The 14,702-nt window shown below is 50.6% G+C and overlaps 6 protein-coding genes across 6 annotated transcripts; 3 read left to right on the top strand and 3 right to left on the bottom strand.

The window, feature by feature from the left end:
* Positions 1-856: 856 nt before the first annotated feature.
* On the top strand, positions 857-2,549 carry ARB_02337 (uncharacterized protein; the record flags this gene model as incomplete). The annotated part of the gene is made up of 4 exons (XM_003011441.1): positions 857-1,042; positions 1,114-1,226; positions 1,325-1,649; positions 1,782-2,549. The coding sequence occupies 4 exons, from the start codon at positions 857-859 to the stop codon at positions 2,547-2,549; spliced, it is 1,392 nt and encodes a 463-aa protein (XP_003011487.1).
* A 418-nt stretch (positions 2,550-2,967) lies between these two features.
* Positions 2,968-3,633, bottom strand: ARB_02336 (uncharacterized protein; the record flags this gene model as incomplete). Its single annotated transcript, XM_003011440.1, has 3 exons — positions 2,968-3,032; positions 3,093-3,215; positions 3,387-3,633. The coding sequence occupies 3 exons, from the start codon at positions 3,631-3,633 to the stop codon at positions 2,968-2,970; spliced, it is 435 nt and encodes a 144-aa protein (XP_003011486.1).
* Positions 3,634-4,006: 373 nt separating this feature from the next.
* On the bottom strand, positions 4,007-4,889 carry ARB_02335 (uncharacterized protein; the record flags this gene model as incomplete). The annotated part of the gene is made up of 2 exons (XM_003011439.1): positions 4,007-4,627; positions 4,683-4,889. 2 exons carry the CDS (start codon positions 4,887-4,889, stop codon positions 4,007-4,009), a joined length of 828 nt encoding a protein of 275 aa, XP_003011485.1.
* Positions 4,890-6,955: 2,066 nt separating this feature from the next.
* ARB_02334 (uncharacterized protein) lies at positions 6,956-7,938 on the top strand (the record flags this gene model as incomplete). The annotated part of the gene is made up of 2 exons (XM_003011438.1): positions 6,956-7,200; positions 7,398-7,938. The coding sequence occupies 2 exons, from the start codon at positions 6,956-6,958 to the stop codon at positions 7,936-7,938; spliced, it is 786 nt and encodes a 261-aa protein (XP_003011484.1).
* Positions 7,939-8,491: 553 nt separating this feature from the next.
* ARB_02333 (uncharacterized protein) lies at positions 8,492-9,093 on the bottom strand (the record flags this gene model as incomplete). The annotated part of the gene is made up of 2 exons (XM_003011437.1): positions 8,492-8,748; positions 8,937-9,093. The coding sequence occupies 2 exons, from the start codon at positions 9,091-9,093 to the stop codon at positions 8,492-8,494; spliced, it is 414 nt and encodes a 137-aa protein (XP_003011483.1).
* A 3,062-nt stretch (positions 9,094-12,155) lies between these two features.
* ARB_02332 (uncharacterized protein) lies at positions 12,156-14,680 on the top strand (the record flags this gene model as incomplete). The annotated part of the gene is made up of 3 exons (XM_003011436.1): positions 12,156-13,611; positions 13,683-14,038; positions 14,216-14,680. The coding sequence occupies 3 exons, from the start codon at positions 12,156-12,158 to the stop codon at positions 14,678-14,680; spliced, it is 2,277 nt and encodes a 758-aa protein (XP_003011482.1).
* Positions 14,681-14,702: the final 22 nt, after the last annotated feature.

Genomic DNA, 14,702 nt, shown 5'->3' with positions numbered 1-14,702 from the left:
ATCGAGAGAGGCTGAGCTGGGCTTTTCGTTTAAGGGTCTCGCTGGCTAGCAAAGGGGGCGGCTCAACATTTTCACAGCGAGCAACGACAACGACAGCAACAACAGCAGCAAGACAGCCGGCAAAGACGTATTTAATCCCCTTCGGCGACCCGAGAGGAAATCAGGAATCGATATCACCGATCAGACAGGTCTGAAAAAAGAACCGATGAGAGGAAAAAGATCGGGCAGGGCAGACCGCAGAAAAAACAAAGCACCTATTATCTCCGAATACCACGAATCGGCTGGCTCAACGAGATGCGCCACCAAATCGACTGCTCATCCAGCACTGTCCATCCGTCTGATACGAGCCTTATCGATGCTCCCAAGCGAGCCGGAGCAGGGGAAACAAGCTGGCTGCTGTCCTGCGTGGCTCCAGGGGGGGCTAGCAGCCTGCCTGCATCGACGTCGACAGCTACAATCTACAGTTACAATCTACAACGCACAACGACAGCATAAACAAGAGCCTGGGTACCACTCAGATAGTGGGATGGAGCCTCTGCAGGGAAGATTTGGAAGAGCCCACCAGCTCCGTTTCCCCGGATGCAAGTCGAAACAAACGGCGGCCAGCGTTTGCGATCCTGCAGCAGGGCTTTCCTTAGGCCCTGCGCCGTCACATGTGTCGGCCCGGATGCCAGCCAGTTAGTGGGAGGGAGAGGGAGAGACGCCAGGACGCCTTCTGGAACTGCTGGAGCAGCTTCAGGGGGATAGACAGACATCTCCTGGACGGGCTCTGGTTAGGAATCTAACACAGATATATTGGAGGCCGCCCATGACGCCTGGCCTGCCTGTCTGTCTGTCCTGAATGCCGGCTGTGACCATGGACTCTACGGACTATATTCAGGGAGGCTCGCCTCCATCCACGGCAAAGGATGATATTATTGAGGTTGAGACGCTGGACACCAGGACGACGGTGAGGCCGGAGCCTGCGGCGTTCAAGGTCTATAAGAGACGCTTCTTCGGTCTGGGACAGCTGGTCCTGCTGAATATCATCGTCAGCTGGGATGTAAGTGATTCTATATCTGCCTTATCTTTAGTTACCCCAGATTTGTGCCTGACATTGCTGACTTCTCCCAGTGGCTCACCTTCTCAGCCGTATCGAAGACGGCCTCAGAGTACTTCCGGGTCAGCGAGGGGGCCATCAACTGGATGAGCACTGCCTTCCTCTTTGCATTTTGCGTTGCTAGCCCGTAAGTGATGTGGTTCTCCTTGCTAGTCGTGTCCGGCTATCGAACAATGTGCTAATCTCGAGGGGGGCATACAGGATAGTTATATGGACACTCAACAGGGGCGGCCCCAGGTCCTCCATCATTACCGCGTCTGCCCTGCTTCTCGCGGGCAACTGGATTAGATATGCAGGCACCCGCGCGGGCAGCGGCAACTTCGGAGTTGCCATGCTGGGTCAGATTCTGATCGGGTTTTCCCAGCCGTTTGTCCTGACGGCCCCGACGAGATACAGTGACATCTGGTTCACTGGCCAGGGCCGGACAAGCGCAACAGCAGTTGCCAGCCTGGCAAACCCCCTTGGCGGAGCGTTGGGACAGCTGATCGGGCCTTTACTGGCCACGGATCCAGAGCAGATTCCCAATCTCGTGCTTTATGTTTCGATTATTGTAAGCCCCTTATGCCTCTATCCGACGGAAACACATCAGAGGGATATTATACACCCACCCCCGGCTATAGAAACATGATACGATATATTAGGGACCCATAGCCAACTAACCAACTTATCTACCACTGAATAGTCCTCGGTCGCATGCATACCATCATTTTTCGTCCCCAGCCGACCTCCTACACCCCCCAGCGCGGCTTCGGAGACAGTAAAACCACCACTTCTATCGAGTCTCCGCCAACTAGCCACCCGCATTGAATTCTGGCTCATCTTCTTCCCCTTTGGCATCTATGTCGGTCTCTTTAACAGCATCTCCTCGCTGCTCAACCAGATCCTCTATCCACATGGCTACTCTGAGACTGTAGCAGGGATAACAGGTGCCCTTCTGATCGTGGTCGGCCTTGTCTCCGCCGCCATCATGTCCCCCATCATTGACCGCCTAAAACACTACCTGGGCACCATGAAAATCCTCGTCCCCATCCTCGCAGCAACTTACATCGCCTTCATCTTTGCACCTAGCTCAGGCAACGTTGCAGGCCCGTACGTGCTCGCTTCTGTTATGGGCGCAGCTAGTTTCTGCATTCTCCCAGTGGCTCTCGAGTATATGGTTGAAATCACCTACCCCATGTCGCCTGAGATCCCGAGCACGCTATGCTGGACTGGCGGCCAGATCTTCGGAGCGACGTTTATTCTAATCGAGAACGCACTCAAGGCTGGACCAGAAGAAGATCCGCCCCTCCATATGATGCGGGCTCTTATCTTCCAGGCAGTGATTGCTTCTGCCGTGGTGCCGCTGCCACTATGCGTTGGCTTGTTTGGGACGGACGTGCGTAAACGCAGGCTTGAAGCCGAGTGTCAGCGTGTTGGCAGTCTTGAGGAGGCCATTGTCCGGAGGGCGTAAGTACATAATTTGCCTGATGATTTATATACCCTTCTTTGCTTGGTTGTTTGCTTTAGTTCAGATTTAGTTCAGTATAATGTAGCATTGAATACCCGCTGCATAAATGGAGAGTGATATTCTATCATTTTCATCCGTAGACAACATCTAATACCAAAAATAAGGAATAAACTAGCCGTACAAGGTACAATCGGTCGAAACATATATGCAGGCAGATACAAGCCCATCTAATCTCTCCCACATCCCTCATTCCACACTAGTCCATCCTTTCTGTCTGTCTAACGATTCCGCAAAGAAACAAGCAGAGGGTCCAGAACTGTGATTTGGAGTTTTATGTATAGTACAGGTTGTTTGTTCTAATGACACGGACGAAACCGGGACGATGGAGGGGGGGTGTAAGAGAGATGAAAGGACATCAGATCTATTTCAATTCGCGCCAGAGCTTGGGAGCAGCGCACTGGGTAGCGCAGTGTTGGAGGTGGAAGACTAGAAAGTGGTTAGAACATGCCATTGACATCGACATTTTGGCAGTTTGCGATGACTTACATTCTTCAACGCAGTCCTCGTGGGGGCCCTTGAACTCGGGATCTTCGGAGTTGCGAGTGACACGCTCAACGCAGTCGTCGAAATGGTGCTTAGCAGGTGCGCAGGCCTTGGAGTTTGAGCATTCTATCAAAGCAATTGGTTAGTTACTTGCTGCTGAACGCAATCGATATCGACTTCGGCAAAGGCATATATAATATACGGTGCCAATTGTCCAATTGACCACACCAATCCATCAATTGGCCATCTCAACCGATTCATACGACCACCTTCCGCCCTCCGGAAAGCGAAATACACCAGGAACAAACAGGGATGGGCCACACTCACCCTCTACCAACTTGGGCATGATATCCTCTGGCTCCTCCTCTTCCTCTTCTTCCTCCTCGGCCTCTTCCTCGGCATCCTCCGACTTGTCCTCGTCAGGCGTATCTTCACCAGCAGAAGACGAGTCCTCGACCTCCTCGGCCGGGGGGGCTTCGGCCTCAGCGACCTCTCCGAAGCTCAGCGAGCTCACGAACTCAACGAACATGTCGGCGATACCCATTGTAGCGGTGGGAAGAGCGATATGCAGCGGTGCAGGGAGATGCAGGGAGGGGTTGAATCTGTCCGCTCCGAAGAGATGAGATGTGTATCTCGGGAGCTAATGTGGCTGCGGCAGGGCTTGAGTGGCCTTTTGTCGACGTTGTTGGTCTCTTCGTCGTCTTTTTCGTCGATGTTTTGGAGCGAAAAAAGGACGAAGGTTGGTTTAGAAGGGCTGTGATTGGCTGGTTTGTTGAGGCACGTGATTGAGAAAAAAAGATATAGAAGAAATAGAAGAAAAGAAGCACTTTATAAAGACACGAAGAGAATAATAAGAGAAGAGGAGAAAGAGAAGAGAAGAATGCTAACTACGAAGATGGTGATGCTAAGGGTAGACGCTACTGACGGCGGCGGCGGAGTTGGTTCTCCAGCTCGTTGGCGACGCTCTGCTGCTGCACCTCCTCATACCCCGGCGGCGGATCAGTAGGCGTCTCGAACGACGGCCGGCCGGACCTGCTATCCTCGTTTGCAGCTGATGTGGCCGTTGCAGTCGTTGTGGTTGTGGTTGTGGTGGTTGTTGTTTGTGGGGGGAGTGTTCCTGATATATCATGATTATTACCGGTGGTAGAATTGCTCTCGTACGCCGGCAAGTCCTCGAGATGCACATTCGCAAAGTCGACGACGCCAAACGCACCGCCGTCTCGTCCGGAGCCTCCTACCTGCGCCCCGTCCCCGGATATCAGCCCGCTCTCCCTGGCCCGCTCGACGGCTTGTTGCAGACGCTCCTTGATCTGCTCGTAGTTCGAGTGGAAGTCAAACGCCCCTCCATCCTTGAAGGTGAGTTTAAGCTGTATGGCTGCAAAGGAAGCCGGAATCCCACCGCCCGAGACCGGCTGGACGACTGCGTTCCATACATTAGGGCCGAAGAAGGGTGCGGCAACGTGGGTGTCTATGAGATTCAGCAGGGGCGCGGAGAAGGACTGGAACTCTTGTGTGGGTTGCGAGGGGAGGTAGACGATCTATAAACGTAAGATATCTGTGTATAAGTCGAGGTAACGAGGACAAGAGACATACTCTCTGGTTGGTGAGGTGGACATGGCCGGTGCTGGCCTGCCTGGCGAAGGACTGCTTGTCGGGGCCTGGGTGGATGGACTTGAGAGCTATGCTTGTGCGCAGCGGGGAGGTGTATATGATGCGTTCGTTCGGCAGCAGGACCAGCCCCTTGGTCTCATGGACCATAGCCCAACTAAGCATCCAGGCCTTTAGCACCGACTTGCCCATCGTGAGGCCGCAGATAAGGTATTCATCTAGACAGCCATCTGAGAGGGAAGAAGATTGGGACCTACTTTATAGACATGGCGAGCTCGACGGGCCAGACGCAACCTGGCCCTGCGACTGTCGAGTGCTCTGTGCCTCTTTGCAGCCACTAGTCGTCTGGACGCTGTACGCTGTAACCGTAGCCCGCACCTAGGGCCCTTGTCCGAGCCGTCTCGAAGGCGCAACTCGAAAAGTCAAAAAAGAGCGTTAAAACCGGTCTGCCTGTGGGCAACTATGTATGTATGTTAGAATATTCACAACAGGCGCGCCATGCGAAGGGAAAAGAAAAGGCAAAGCGAGAGGAAGAGGTCGACCCCCTGCAGCCGGGCGAGGGAGAGCTTGTACTTGTCTAAAAGAAATATGGATACATGGGGATCACGGGCTCAGGACATGGTCATGACGTACTGGCGCCGGCGGGGTTGGTTGGTGGGAGCCGTTGCAGTCGAGGATCAAGCGTTTGAAGGTCAAGGGGAGACGGCGGAGGATCTGCGAGACCGAGTCGAGATGTGTCGATCGAGTTATGGAAATGAAGCCATCAAAAGGAGTCTTGTTAAGCTGTTAAGTGCAGCCAGCAGCTGGCTGTCTGTTCGCGTTGAATGTGAATAATGTGAATAATAACGCTTTGGAGAGAGACCCCGATATAACGCATAGGCTTATGCTTAGTCATATGCCATACAACGCGGGTGGCTCCTACCGTTAAGGTAAAGAGCAGTTTCCTATAAAAGACAGCCTGGGTAGCGTATCTAAAGACAACAACATCAACAACATCAACAACAACATCAACAACAACATCAACAACATCAATACTATCAACAATCAACACTACCAACTGCTAGGACAACTATCTATCCACTGCTACAACTCGCTGTCTTGATCCATGTTCCCTCGAGAACATAGGGCAGATAGGCCTTTTTGGCCCTGCAGTTCATATTCCGACATTAACACCAGCATCAACGCCATCACCACTATCACCACTACCACGATAACGATATGTCAAAGTCTGCCACTACACTAAAAAGGGGTAAGTCTACACTCATAGTGGGTAGAGCTGAAGTTTTTGACATAATAATAATAACAATAACAGCAACAACAACAACATGGCCCCCCAACTCCCCCTATGGGCCCAATGGGCTTATTTTATTATTACTATTTTTATATTTTTAGAAAAGGCATTTCTTTATATCAGACAGTAAGTAAAATAGATATCCTATATATATCAAAAGGATATACTAATATGATTATTATAGTCACTGCCCATATCGCCTCGTCACAGATGAACAAGGCAATATTCGAGTCAGACGATATCAAGAAAATAATAACAACTGCAACACCACCAAAATCCCCCCCAATTCCCCCAATGGGCCCAATAGGCCCACTTTATTCTTATAATTTTTATATTCTTAGAGAAAGTATTTTATTATCTAAGACGGTAAGTAAAATAGGTATCTTATATATATTAATAGAATATACTAATAATTATTATAGTCACCGCCTATATCATCTTGTCGTGGACGATGACGGTTATCTACACATACAAAAACGTCAGAAAGAAAAAAATAAATACAATAACTCTTTAAGGGGCGGGCGGGTGGGGTCATCGGGTAGGAGGGTGGGACCCCACCCTGGAGTTTCGTATGTTTTTTTGGTGTGTTTTTTTTTTTTTGTTTCTACATGAATAAAGATCATATTTTATCCCTATTTATTTTCCCGAGTTTGAAACAAGGGCATCCGATATAAAGACCCCTCGTCCTAAATGCCCTTTATTGAGCCGGTGATGTTCTCATTATCATCAACGCATTTCAGGAATAGTTACTTACTACATCATCCATTGAATATGGAGTTTGTTAACTAGTTAGTTAAGGATAAATCAAAACCTCAACGTCGAGCTTTATCCACCTGTAACTCGATTATTTCTATTTCCTCAGATAACCCATATTGACAAGAAGATAAAGTTTAGTACGTGGCTGGGCAACGGTGCGGCTCAAAAAGGCGGCTCTGCCTAACCATGGTTGAGCACAAGTCGATGACGAATGTGGTTACTTGTAGCTATCATACAAATTACGTGCAACTCCCTCCTGCTGCCCTCTTCCACTTCTTCTACTAAAAGTGTTAAGAAGATACCTGACGCCTCTACTACCTCAAACGCCCTTACCCTTAGTTTTTCTACATCGACCCGCCAGTCAAAAGACTCAAATATGGCCAACACTAGTCTTCCACCAGCCTACACTGCCGTAGAGAATACTGGCACGCTCGAACGACCTGAAGGTGCGGGCATGTAAGTACCACAATCCTCTAGTAGGGAAGAAATATGCGTTAACCGTATTATTCGCACTCACAGTCGATTGCTCGTGGAATCGAAATATAGTTATTTTTATATCAAATCTAATGGTAAAATGAGATACTGTAGAAGGGAGAAGGGGCGGTAGGTAGCCTTATTCCATGAGTATCTTTTGAGAATACTGGGTTAATTAGTACTAGGACACGAGAGGAAGAGGCTGCAAAATCCAAGCGGCAGAAAGCAAAAATAGCTCAGCTGTGGGCCGAGACGGGTGAGTGGGGACGCGCGAAGCGGACGGTGTGTAAGAGAGAAAAGGAGAGGCGCAAGGAGAGGAAGTTGGAAGTGGAAAGAGAGAAAGATGGAGAGAGAGCGAGAAGGAGGGAGTGGAAGAGCAGACGGGATATGTTGATAGAGAGGGAGCGGAGGAAAGCGAAAGAGAGGGGGCTAGAAGTGGAGAGAGAGAGGGAGAGAGAGCAAGAGGAGGAGAGGGAGCAAGAGCAGGAGAGGGAGCAAGAGAGGGAGAGAGAGCAAGAGGAGGAGAGGGAGCAAGAGGAGGAGAGGGAGCAAGAGGAGAAGAGGGAGAGCGAGGGATGCAACGAGAGTGCTAGAGATACGGCCACAGAGATGGAGAGCTGGAGGACAGGGGACAGCGAGAAAGATGCTATCGTCGCTGCCGCCACCGTTGTTAGGCTGCTTCTCGTCCAGATATACTTGCAGAGTTCTCTACCATCGTGAGTCGTACGAGAAGCTCTGAAACGCAGGCAGCAACTAAGAAGACTGCCGAATACTCGATATATAAGCTAGTAAAACCTAGCTTTCAAAACAACCAGGTGTACATGTATATATCAAATATATGACCTCTGATGTTTCCCGAGATATCTTTAAGTTGAAGAGTCAAGATGACTAGCTCACTAGTTAGTTATTGATGGACCCACCTAAAAAGAAGAAAGTTGAGATTGTTTGATGCTAAAAACAAGAAAAGCTTGTTTCCTGTTAAGTGTATATGGAGTAGCAGCTGGCCATCTGTCGAGTAGAATAATGTGAATAACACTTTGGATAGAGGCCTTGATATAATGCATGGACTCAGGATTCGTCATAAGCCATATTCTTCTTCACATTCACAGGAAAAAAGCAAGGTAGATAACCTCCTTTAAGATAGATGGCTGTCTAAAGGCTGACGTACCTAATTCACCACTGGCTGGGCTAGGCGCTGGCGAGTGCTTCTTCCGTGGATAAGTGAATTAGATGTGTAACCTGTATAGTTAGCGAAGGGAAAGTGCTACTATAACTAATGTGGAGAGTAGTTTCCTAGATTTGAAAATCCGGTGGTATAAAAGACTGCTTGGGTAGCGTATCTGACTATACTCAAGACAACAACATCATCAGCACCACTAGCTACGACAACAACATCATCAGCACCACTAGCTACGACAACAACATCATCACCACCACTGGCTACTACAATAACAGCAACAAGAAAAACAACAGCAACAACAACAGCCACAGCAGCATCAGCACCAGCAAAATGCCCCTCCAACTCCCCATCTGGGCCCAATGGGTTCAGTTTGTTCTTACAATTTTTATATTCTTAGAAAAGGCCTTTCTTTATATCGGACAGTAAGTAAAATAGGTATCTTATATCTAAGGGATATACTAATTAGATTATTATAGTCACTGCCCATATCGCCTTGCGACGGACGATCAGTGTTACCTTAGAATTAGGCGATAGCAACCTGACAACCAGATGAGATGAGTTTTGGGAGGCCGGGCGGGAGGGATCCCGCCCTTGGAGTTATTGTTTTTTCTCTCTTTCTGAATGAATAAAACATCATATTTTAAAGGAGAGAAACCGTCGAGACAGACGGAGAGCAGGCAGATAAGGAGGCTCATCGAAGCCCCCGAAATAAGGGAAGTTCAGGAGGTTTTGTCAGGATTAGTCATCCTCTTGTGTCTGTAGAACTCGCAGACGGCTCATGTTCCCTTGTGGACATGGGCATAAGGCCTTTTTGTCCCATAGTCCTATGGTCCTATGGTCCTGTGGTCCATGTTCTAACAAGTTTTTTATCAACACTGCTTAGCTAATCATCCACAACCCCTGTCAATATAAGGTTAAGACACAACACGTGACTACTAAGCCTAATATGGTAAGTGCCGTTTGTTCAGACGCACTTCTATTGGTCAAATTTCATTAAGTAAGACGATCTCTCCCCTTTCCGGGCTTATATCGTGTTGTTTCCTGCCCTGACTAGTCATGACGACCAACTTCTCGACCTGGCAGCATCAACTATGCTCTTCTACGTTCTACGCTGCTTAACAAGCTTACGAACAAGGACTATTGATACCAGAAAAAACAACTAAGGAATGACGTGCATGGATTGCTTGGAAATACACCCTAATAATACATCGAAACATGGGTATGCTGTCACCCATACGAATTTGATACCACTCTCCCGGGCTCGTTTAATGCCCTGCCGATTATTTGCCAAATTGCTGCTTCAGGTCGTCCATCAGCTTATTGATTTCCGTGGCGTTGCTGGTACCCTCCCGATAGGCTGACCAGGGATCAGAGCATGCAGAACTATTAATATACTGCTGCAGCTGGCTGCCGTCTGCGGAATTACGGCCGCCCGAAGACGAGGATGGGATAAAAGAGCTAAGGGAGATCGGATGTCAGTGAATTTTCCGCCAGGTAACCCAGGAGGAAGTGAAGGTTACCTGTTGCGTGGTTTGGAGTTTGAGGTCTGTGCAGAGTTGGATTGATGAGGCATGCTACAAGGAGACGTAGCAGAAGAAGTTGCTGAATTATATGGTAGACTCGATGGACGACGGTGGATGGTTGATAAAACTGCTTTGCTGTGTTCAAAATTCTGTGTTTTTTTCTGTCCCTGCTGCTGAAGGGGAGATACTGGTCCCTTTTATCTCTAGAGCACCATCACGGCAGACGATGTTCCTTGGGTAAGTAGTTTCCAGCATCCCGCCGTGGGAAGACTTGGTGGTGCGTCAACGTTACCAACGCTTGTTCCGTGGAACGAGTTATCCCCGTCGGTATCATTTGGGTTTGGGCAGATTGGACAGAGAGGCCGCAGTACCTGGAAAGTTACGAGCTGCAGTGTTCGCGATCTCTGGGCTTCGGTAAGGGGGAGAGAACGATTTCCACTACGTGCAGGTGTCAATATGGCTTGATTCATCTTAGCAACCGCATTCTTTTTTCTCAACTGGATCCTGCTGTGCTGCCCTGCTGGTCGCCTGGCCCGCGCCGTATGCATGGAAGAAGGTCACTTTTCCGCCTAGATGGTTACTCATTGGGATCACTGAAGACCAGGATCAGAGGGAAACAGTGCCAGCTGGTTAATTGATCGACGGCTCCAAGGCGCCGCTCACAGGCTTTCAGGCATGCTACCACACACCGGGCAAGACTAATTGCTTAATCTATCCGTCTCCGTTTCAGCAAGCGTTCGAGCAGAAGAAACAAACACTGCTGACCGTGTTGATTAGCAGAGTATAGCCACAGCTTCTTCTTTTCTCTTCGTCTGATTGTTCCGCTTGCGGCCGTTTACCAGGTTTATACGGCCATAAAGGGCCATGTTTCCTGCATCTAAAGGAATGCTAACCATTCCGATTAATCAATTATGCAACCAAGGACTTGGCTTGGCCTGTATCTTGCAGGGTTATTGGGTTGTTGCTCTCTGCAAGCAAAGGTGGCAAGGATGCATCACTGCATGAGCATCTTCGGAAACAATTGGGCGCATGCATGGCCGGCTAACTAGGCGAGTAATGATATTGCATGCAATCAAGATAATCCGGGTGTGGCATTCGCCCGAACAAGACAGGATGGTGGCTAGGGGCATGCAGCAGTGCCCGTGAGGGTCTGCCAGGCAGCAAGAGTATCACCCTAAGGACCGACCTGTCAACGAGTGACTGATTATCGATAGCGTGGCGAAGATAATACATGCATACAATATCACCCCTTACATTAAGGAACCAGCTAACTGGCACCTATCAGGCCGCAAGCCGCAATAAGGATGCGGAGGAATCCGACTCAGGCAAGAACAAGGAAAATGGAGAATTCTTCCTTGGAGGTACACGGTTTCTCCTAGTAACTATTCATCTAGGCACCTGGCTATCAGTTTAACTATCTGGAAACCATCGAGGCAGACAAAAAACAGGCAGTCAAGGACAGCACATTCACTGGATCATCAGACACACTGTCTCAAAGGCCCTCCGTGTATTCAGCTGTGTCTTTCGCTGGCAGGATACTCATTTCCCATGCCCAAATCGCATCATGTCACATCTAACTACGGAGAACAGGTGTTTTCTCATTTGCAAGGTACATCAGGCAGCGCTTTTCTTGCTGCAGACCCAAGCCGTGTTTCATTTGACAGGGACACAAGCTGCCAACCGGCGTGCTGTTACAGCCTTCCAGATGCATTCTGATGTCATACGGATACGGCTCACAACGCCCAATCTTGCCAAGGGGTAGGGTTGTTGATGCCCGCCATTCAGGGGAGCGAGAAACAGCCACTTTTGCTGGAGCATCGACAGTCCCCGCGAGCCCTTCGTATTGCGGCGAGGAGGCTGAAAAAAAACAAAGTGATGGCCACTTTTTTTTATCTTGGTTGCCTTGACATGGACCGTGGAGCCGTTGTCGGGCCATTCCGCAGTTACTTAAGAGCGTTGTGGGCGAGAGCTGAGATATCAAATTAAACAACTAACCAGCTAACCAACCAACCTTCGAAACGGCCCTCCTTGTCCCATCGTCAGCTACGGACAGGACGGGTGAGCTGTTCGTTGCTGTTAATCCGTTTCACCAACGCATTAGTTACGAGAGTCAGGCGAGCTGCCACCGCTGAGCTCCTGGAGGGCAGTACCGCTGGGCTAACTGCTGCATTTGACCATTGTCTTTCGTTTACTGCCTGCTACCGGGAAGAAGCCCCTATTGATACCCTGAGTGAATGGCCATGGAGCCGCAGGACCAACCGTACCAGCAGAGCCTTGCTCAGTCACAGGCGGGCGGCGGTGGGGTATCTGTCCGCAGCAGGTCGTCCAGCGTCGTCTCGACCAGGACGGGAGTGACCATCACCACCCTACAGGAAGACACCAGGAGCATTCGCAGCATGGAGCTCGTCGTGGGAGGCCGCATCTTCAGGATCAACCGGGACGGCTCCAGGATAACGGAGCATCCAGGCCTGCCGCCATACACTGCTGCGCCCCCCGAGTACTCCAGCCTGGACACGAACCTGGCTACAGGGAGCAACAACGAGCTGCCGGCCCCTAATATCCCGGACTACCAAACCATAGCATGGCCGCTCAACGAGCGTGACTATCACCCTTTGATGAGGCAGCGTGTTCCATCCGTCAGCCTGACACAGGATAGGTCTGAAGAGCATGCCGGTGCTGGCACTGACGCTCCCGGACCACAGGACAACGATCTACTTACGGCCGAGCTGCCGGGGACGCCAGTTGAGCGCGAGAGAAGAGGGTCAGCATCGGGATCGAGTTCAGGACTTGTTTCTCGAGCTCACTCGTTCGTCCCAGGGCCTGAGAAGATCACCGTGGTAGCGAAACGACGCTCAGTATCAGAAAGCAATATCCAGGCCAACCTCCGTCCTAACGCCCATCATACCAATGCTAACAACACCAACCATAACATCCACAGACACAACCACAACTTCTTACGACGCCGGAATGGAATCCGTCTCCCCCAGCTGGACACAGGCATGTCCTTTGAGTCTCTACGCAACGCCTTCTCCATCAACCCAGCCCCTGCATCCAGCCCTCGCATGACCCATTCTGCTGGCCCCAGCATAGGAAGATCCAGCGACATCTTCCACCCTTCTCCGACCTACAACAGCAATATTAACAGCAACACTACTAGTACGGCCGACCACTGGCAGTCCCACTCCACTGTCTCCCGCGGCCGCTCACCTCCCACTACACCCCGAGTAACCCGCAGCCCCATGCTGGCCGTCCCCCAGGGCCCTCCCACCGTCGAAGAAGGCTATGCGGACACAGACGAGCCGCCAGCCATGGACACCGAGAACGAAATCAGCATCCACTTCTCCCGCATGATCCGCAGCATTGACCGTGAACACCGGCGTGTGCTTCATCAGAAGTGTCGTGAGCTAGCCGAATTGCGCGAGCGCCTGAATGAAGTCGACCAGGTCTACCGCAAGGAGCTGAGGTCGCGCGACTTCATCATCGACGAGCTCCGACATACGATCAACTTGCTGGAGTTCCAGACGGAGGCGAAGATCGAGCGGGCCCGGAACGAGGTCGAGGATATCTGGGAGCAGCGCTGGAAGGACCAGGAGAAGCTCTTGCTGGATATGCAGCGGAGAGTAAGCCAGGCGGACCTCAGCAGGCTTGTGGGACGCAGGAGAGGAGGGAAGGTGACTTCTACTGCTCATGGTGAGGAGGAGTATCATTAGCTGTTGGTTAGGAGGTCTTCAGGGGGGACTAGAACTTCGGGGTTGCTTTAGGGCCGGCTATGGCATTCTACATACAACATCTACACCATCTGCTAGCTAGCGTTTTCATATCAACACATCCAGCGGCGGAGTTGTTGGGACAAGAGCGGATATCTACTAGCTGGTCTATGTATCTCGGCTTCAATGTATTCTTTTCATTCTTTTCTTCACTTCTTCTTCATCATCCTGTCTGTCCATCTCGCAAGGTGGTAGAAGTTGCATCACTGTGCATCCCCATCCTCGACCTCTGCTCAATCAGCATATCCCCATGTTCAGACACGAATATCTCAATGCGCCATGCAAGAAACCCGTCGCTCGAGCCAGATCCATGCATGCACGGAGGAGCTGCTGGCCCCTTTTCTCGCTTCGTATCCTGTTTTTCGCCTCCTTCGGCTAACTCGCTCCCATTTTGACCGCAGCAGCAAACAAACAAACATCCAGCATATAAATAACTAACTGCTCGAAGCCTGGCCGCTCGTCGCAGCGCTCTTAATTAAATCCCCGTCCTGCCAGCTTCCCTGCTGCTAATCCCAGGATTCTCACAGCTATTGGCCCTCCTCCGTGTCTCAGGCCAGCGAACAGAGAAGAAGGAAAAAGAACATCCGGGCGGGACGGTGTTTATATTTAACAACCTGCTAAAAAGCCCTGCAGATAAACACCCGGGCAAGATATGCAGATTTCCCCCCGCCGCCAGCACAGCCAGATACCACCGCCTGCCGCCGACCTCATCGGATAAGAAGAAGAAGAAGAAGAAGAAGAAGAAGAAGAAGAAGAGAAGGACCGAGAGAAGAGACGGCGTTGCGTTGTGCGTCGATACAGCTGGTTGCATACGTTGCAGCGACCTGCCGGCTGCTCATGGTTGCAGAGCTGTCACCCCAAGGGACAGTCGCTGTCTGCTCGAACAACCCATAACCGGCCTGGATACGCCTGATTGCATTCGACTACCTGGTCCAAGATGGCTTCCGGGGACAAGGAGTACCGGCCGATGGTCACTTGGATGTACGACCTGATCCTGTGGTTCCTCTCGCTGCT

The sequence above is a fragment of the Trichophyton benhamiae genome (assembly GCF_000151125.1).
Source record: "Trichophyton benhamiae CBS 112371 chromosome Unknown Abenha-G-c-321f20.f1, whole genome shotgun sequence".
NCBI classification, from domain to species: domain Eukaryota; kingdom Fungi; phylum Ascomycota; class Eurotiomycetes; order Onygenales; family Arthrodermataceae; genus Trichophyton; species Trichophyton benhamiae.
Note: the sequence above shows the minus strand (reverse complement) of the source record. Positions and strands in the feature narration are given on the sequence as shown.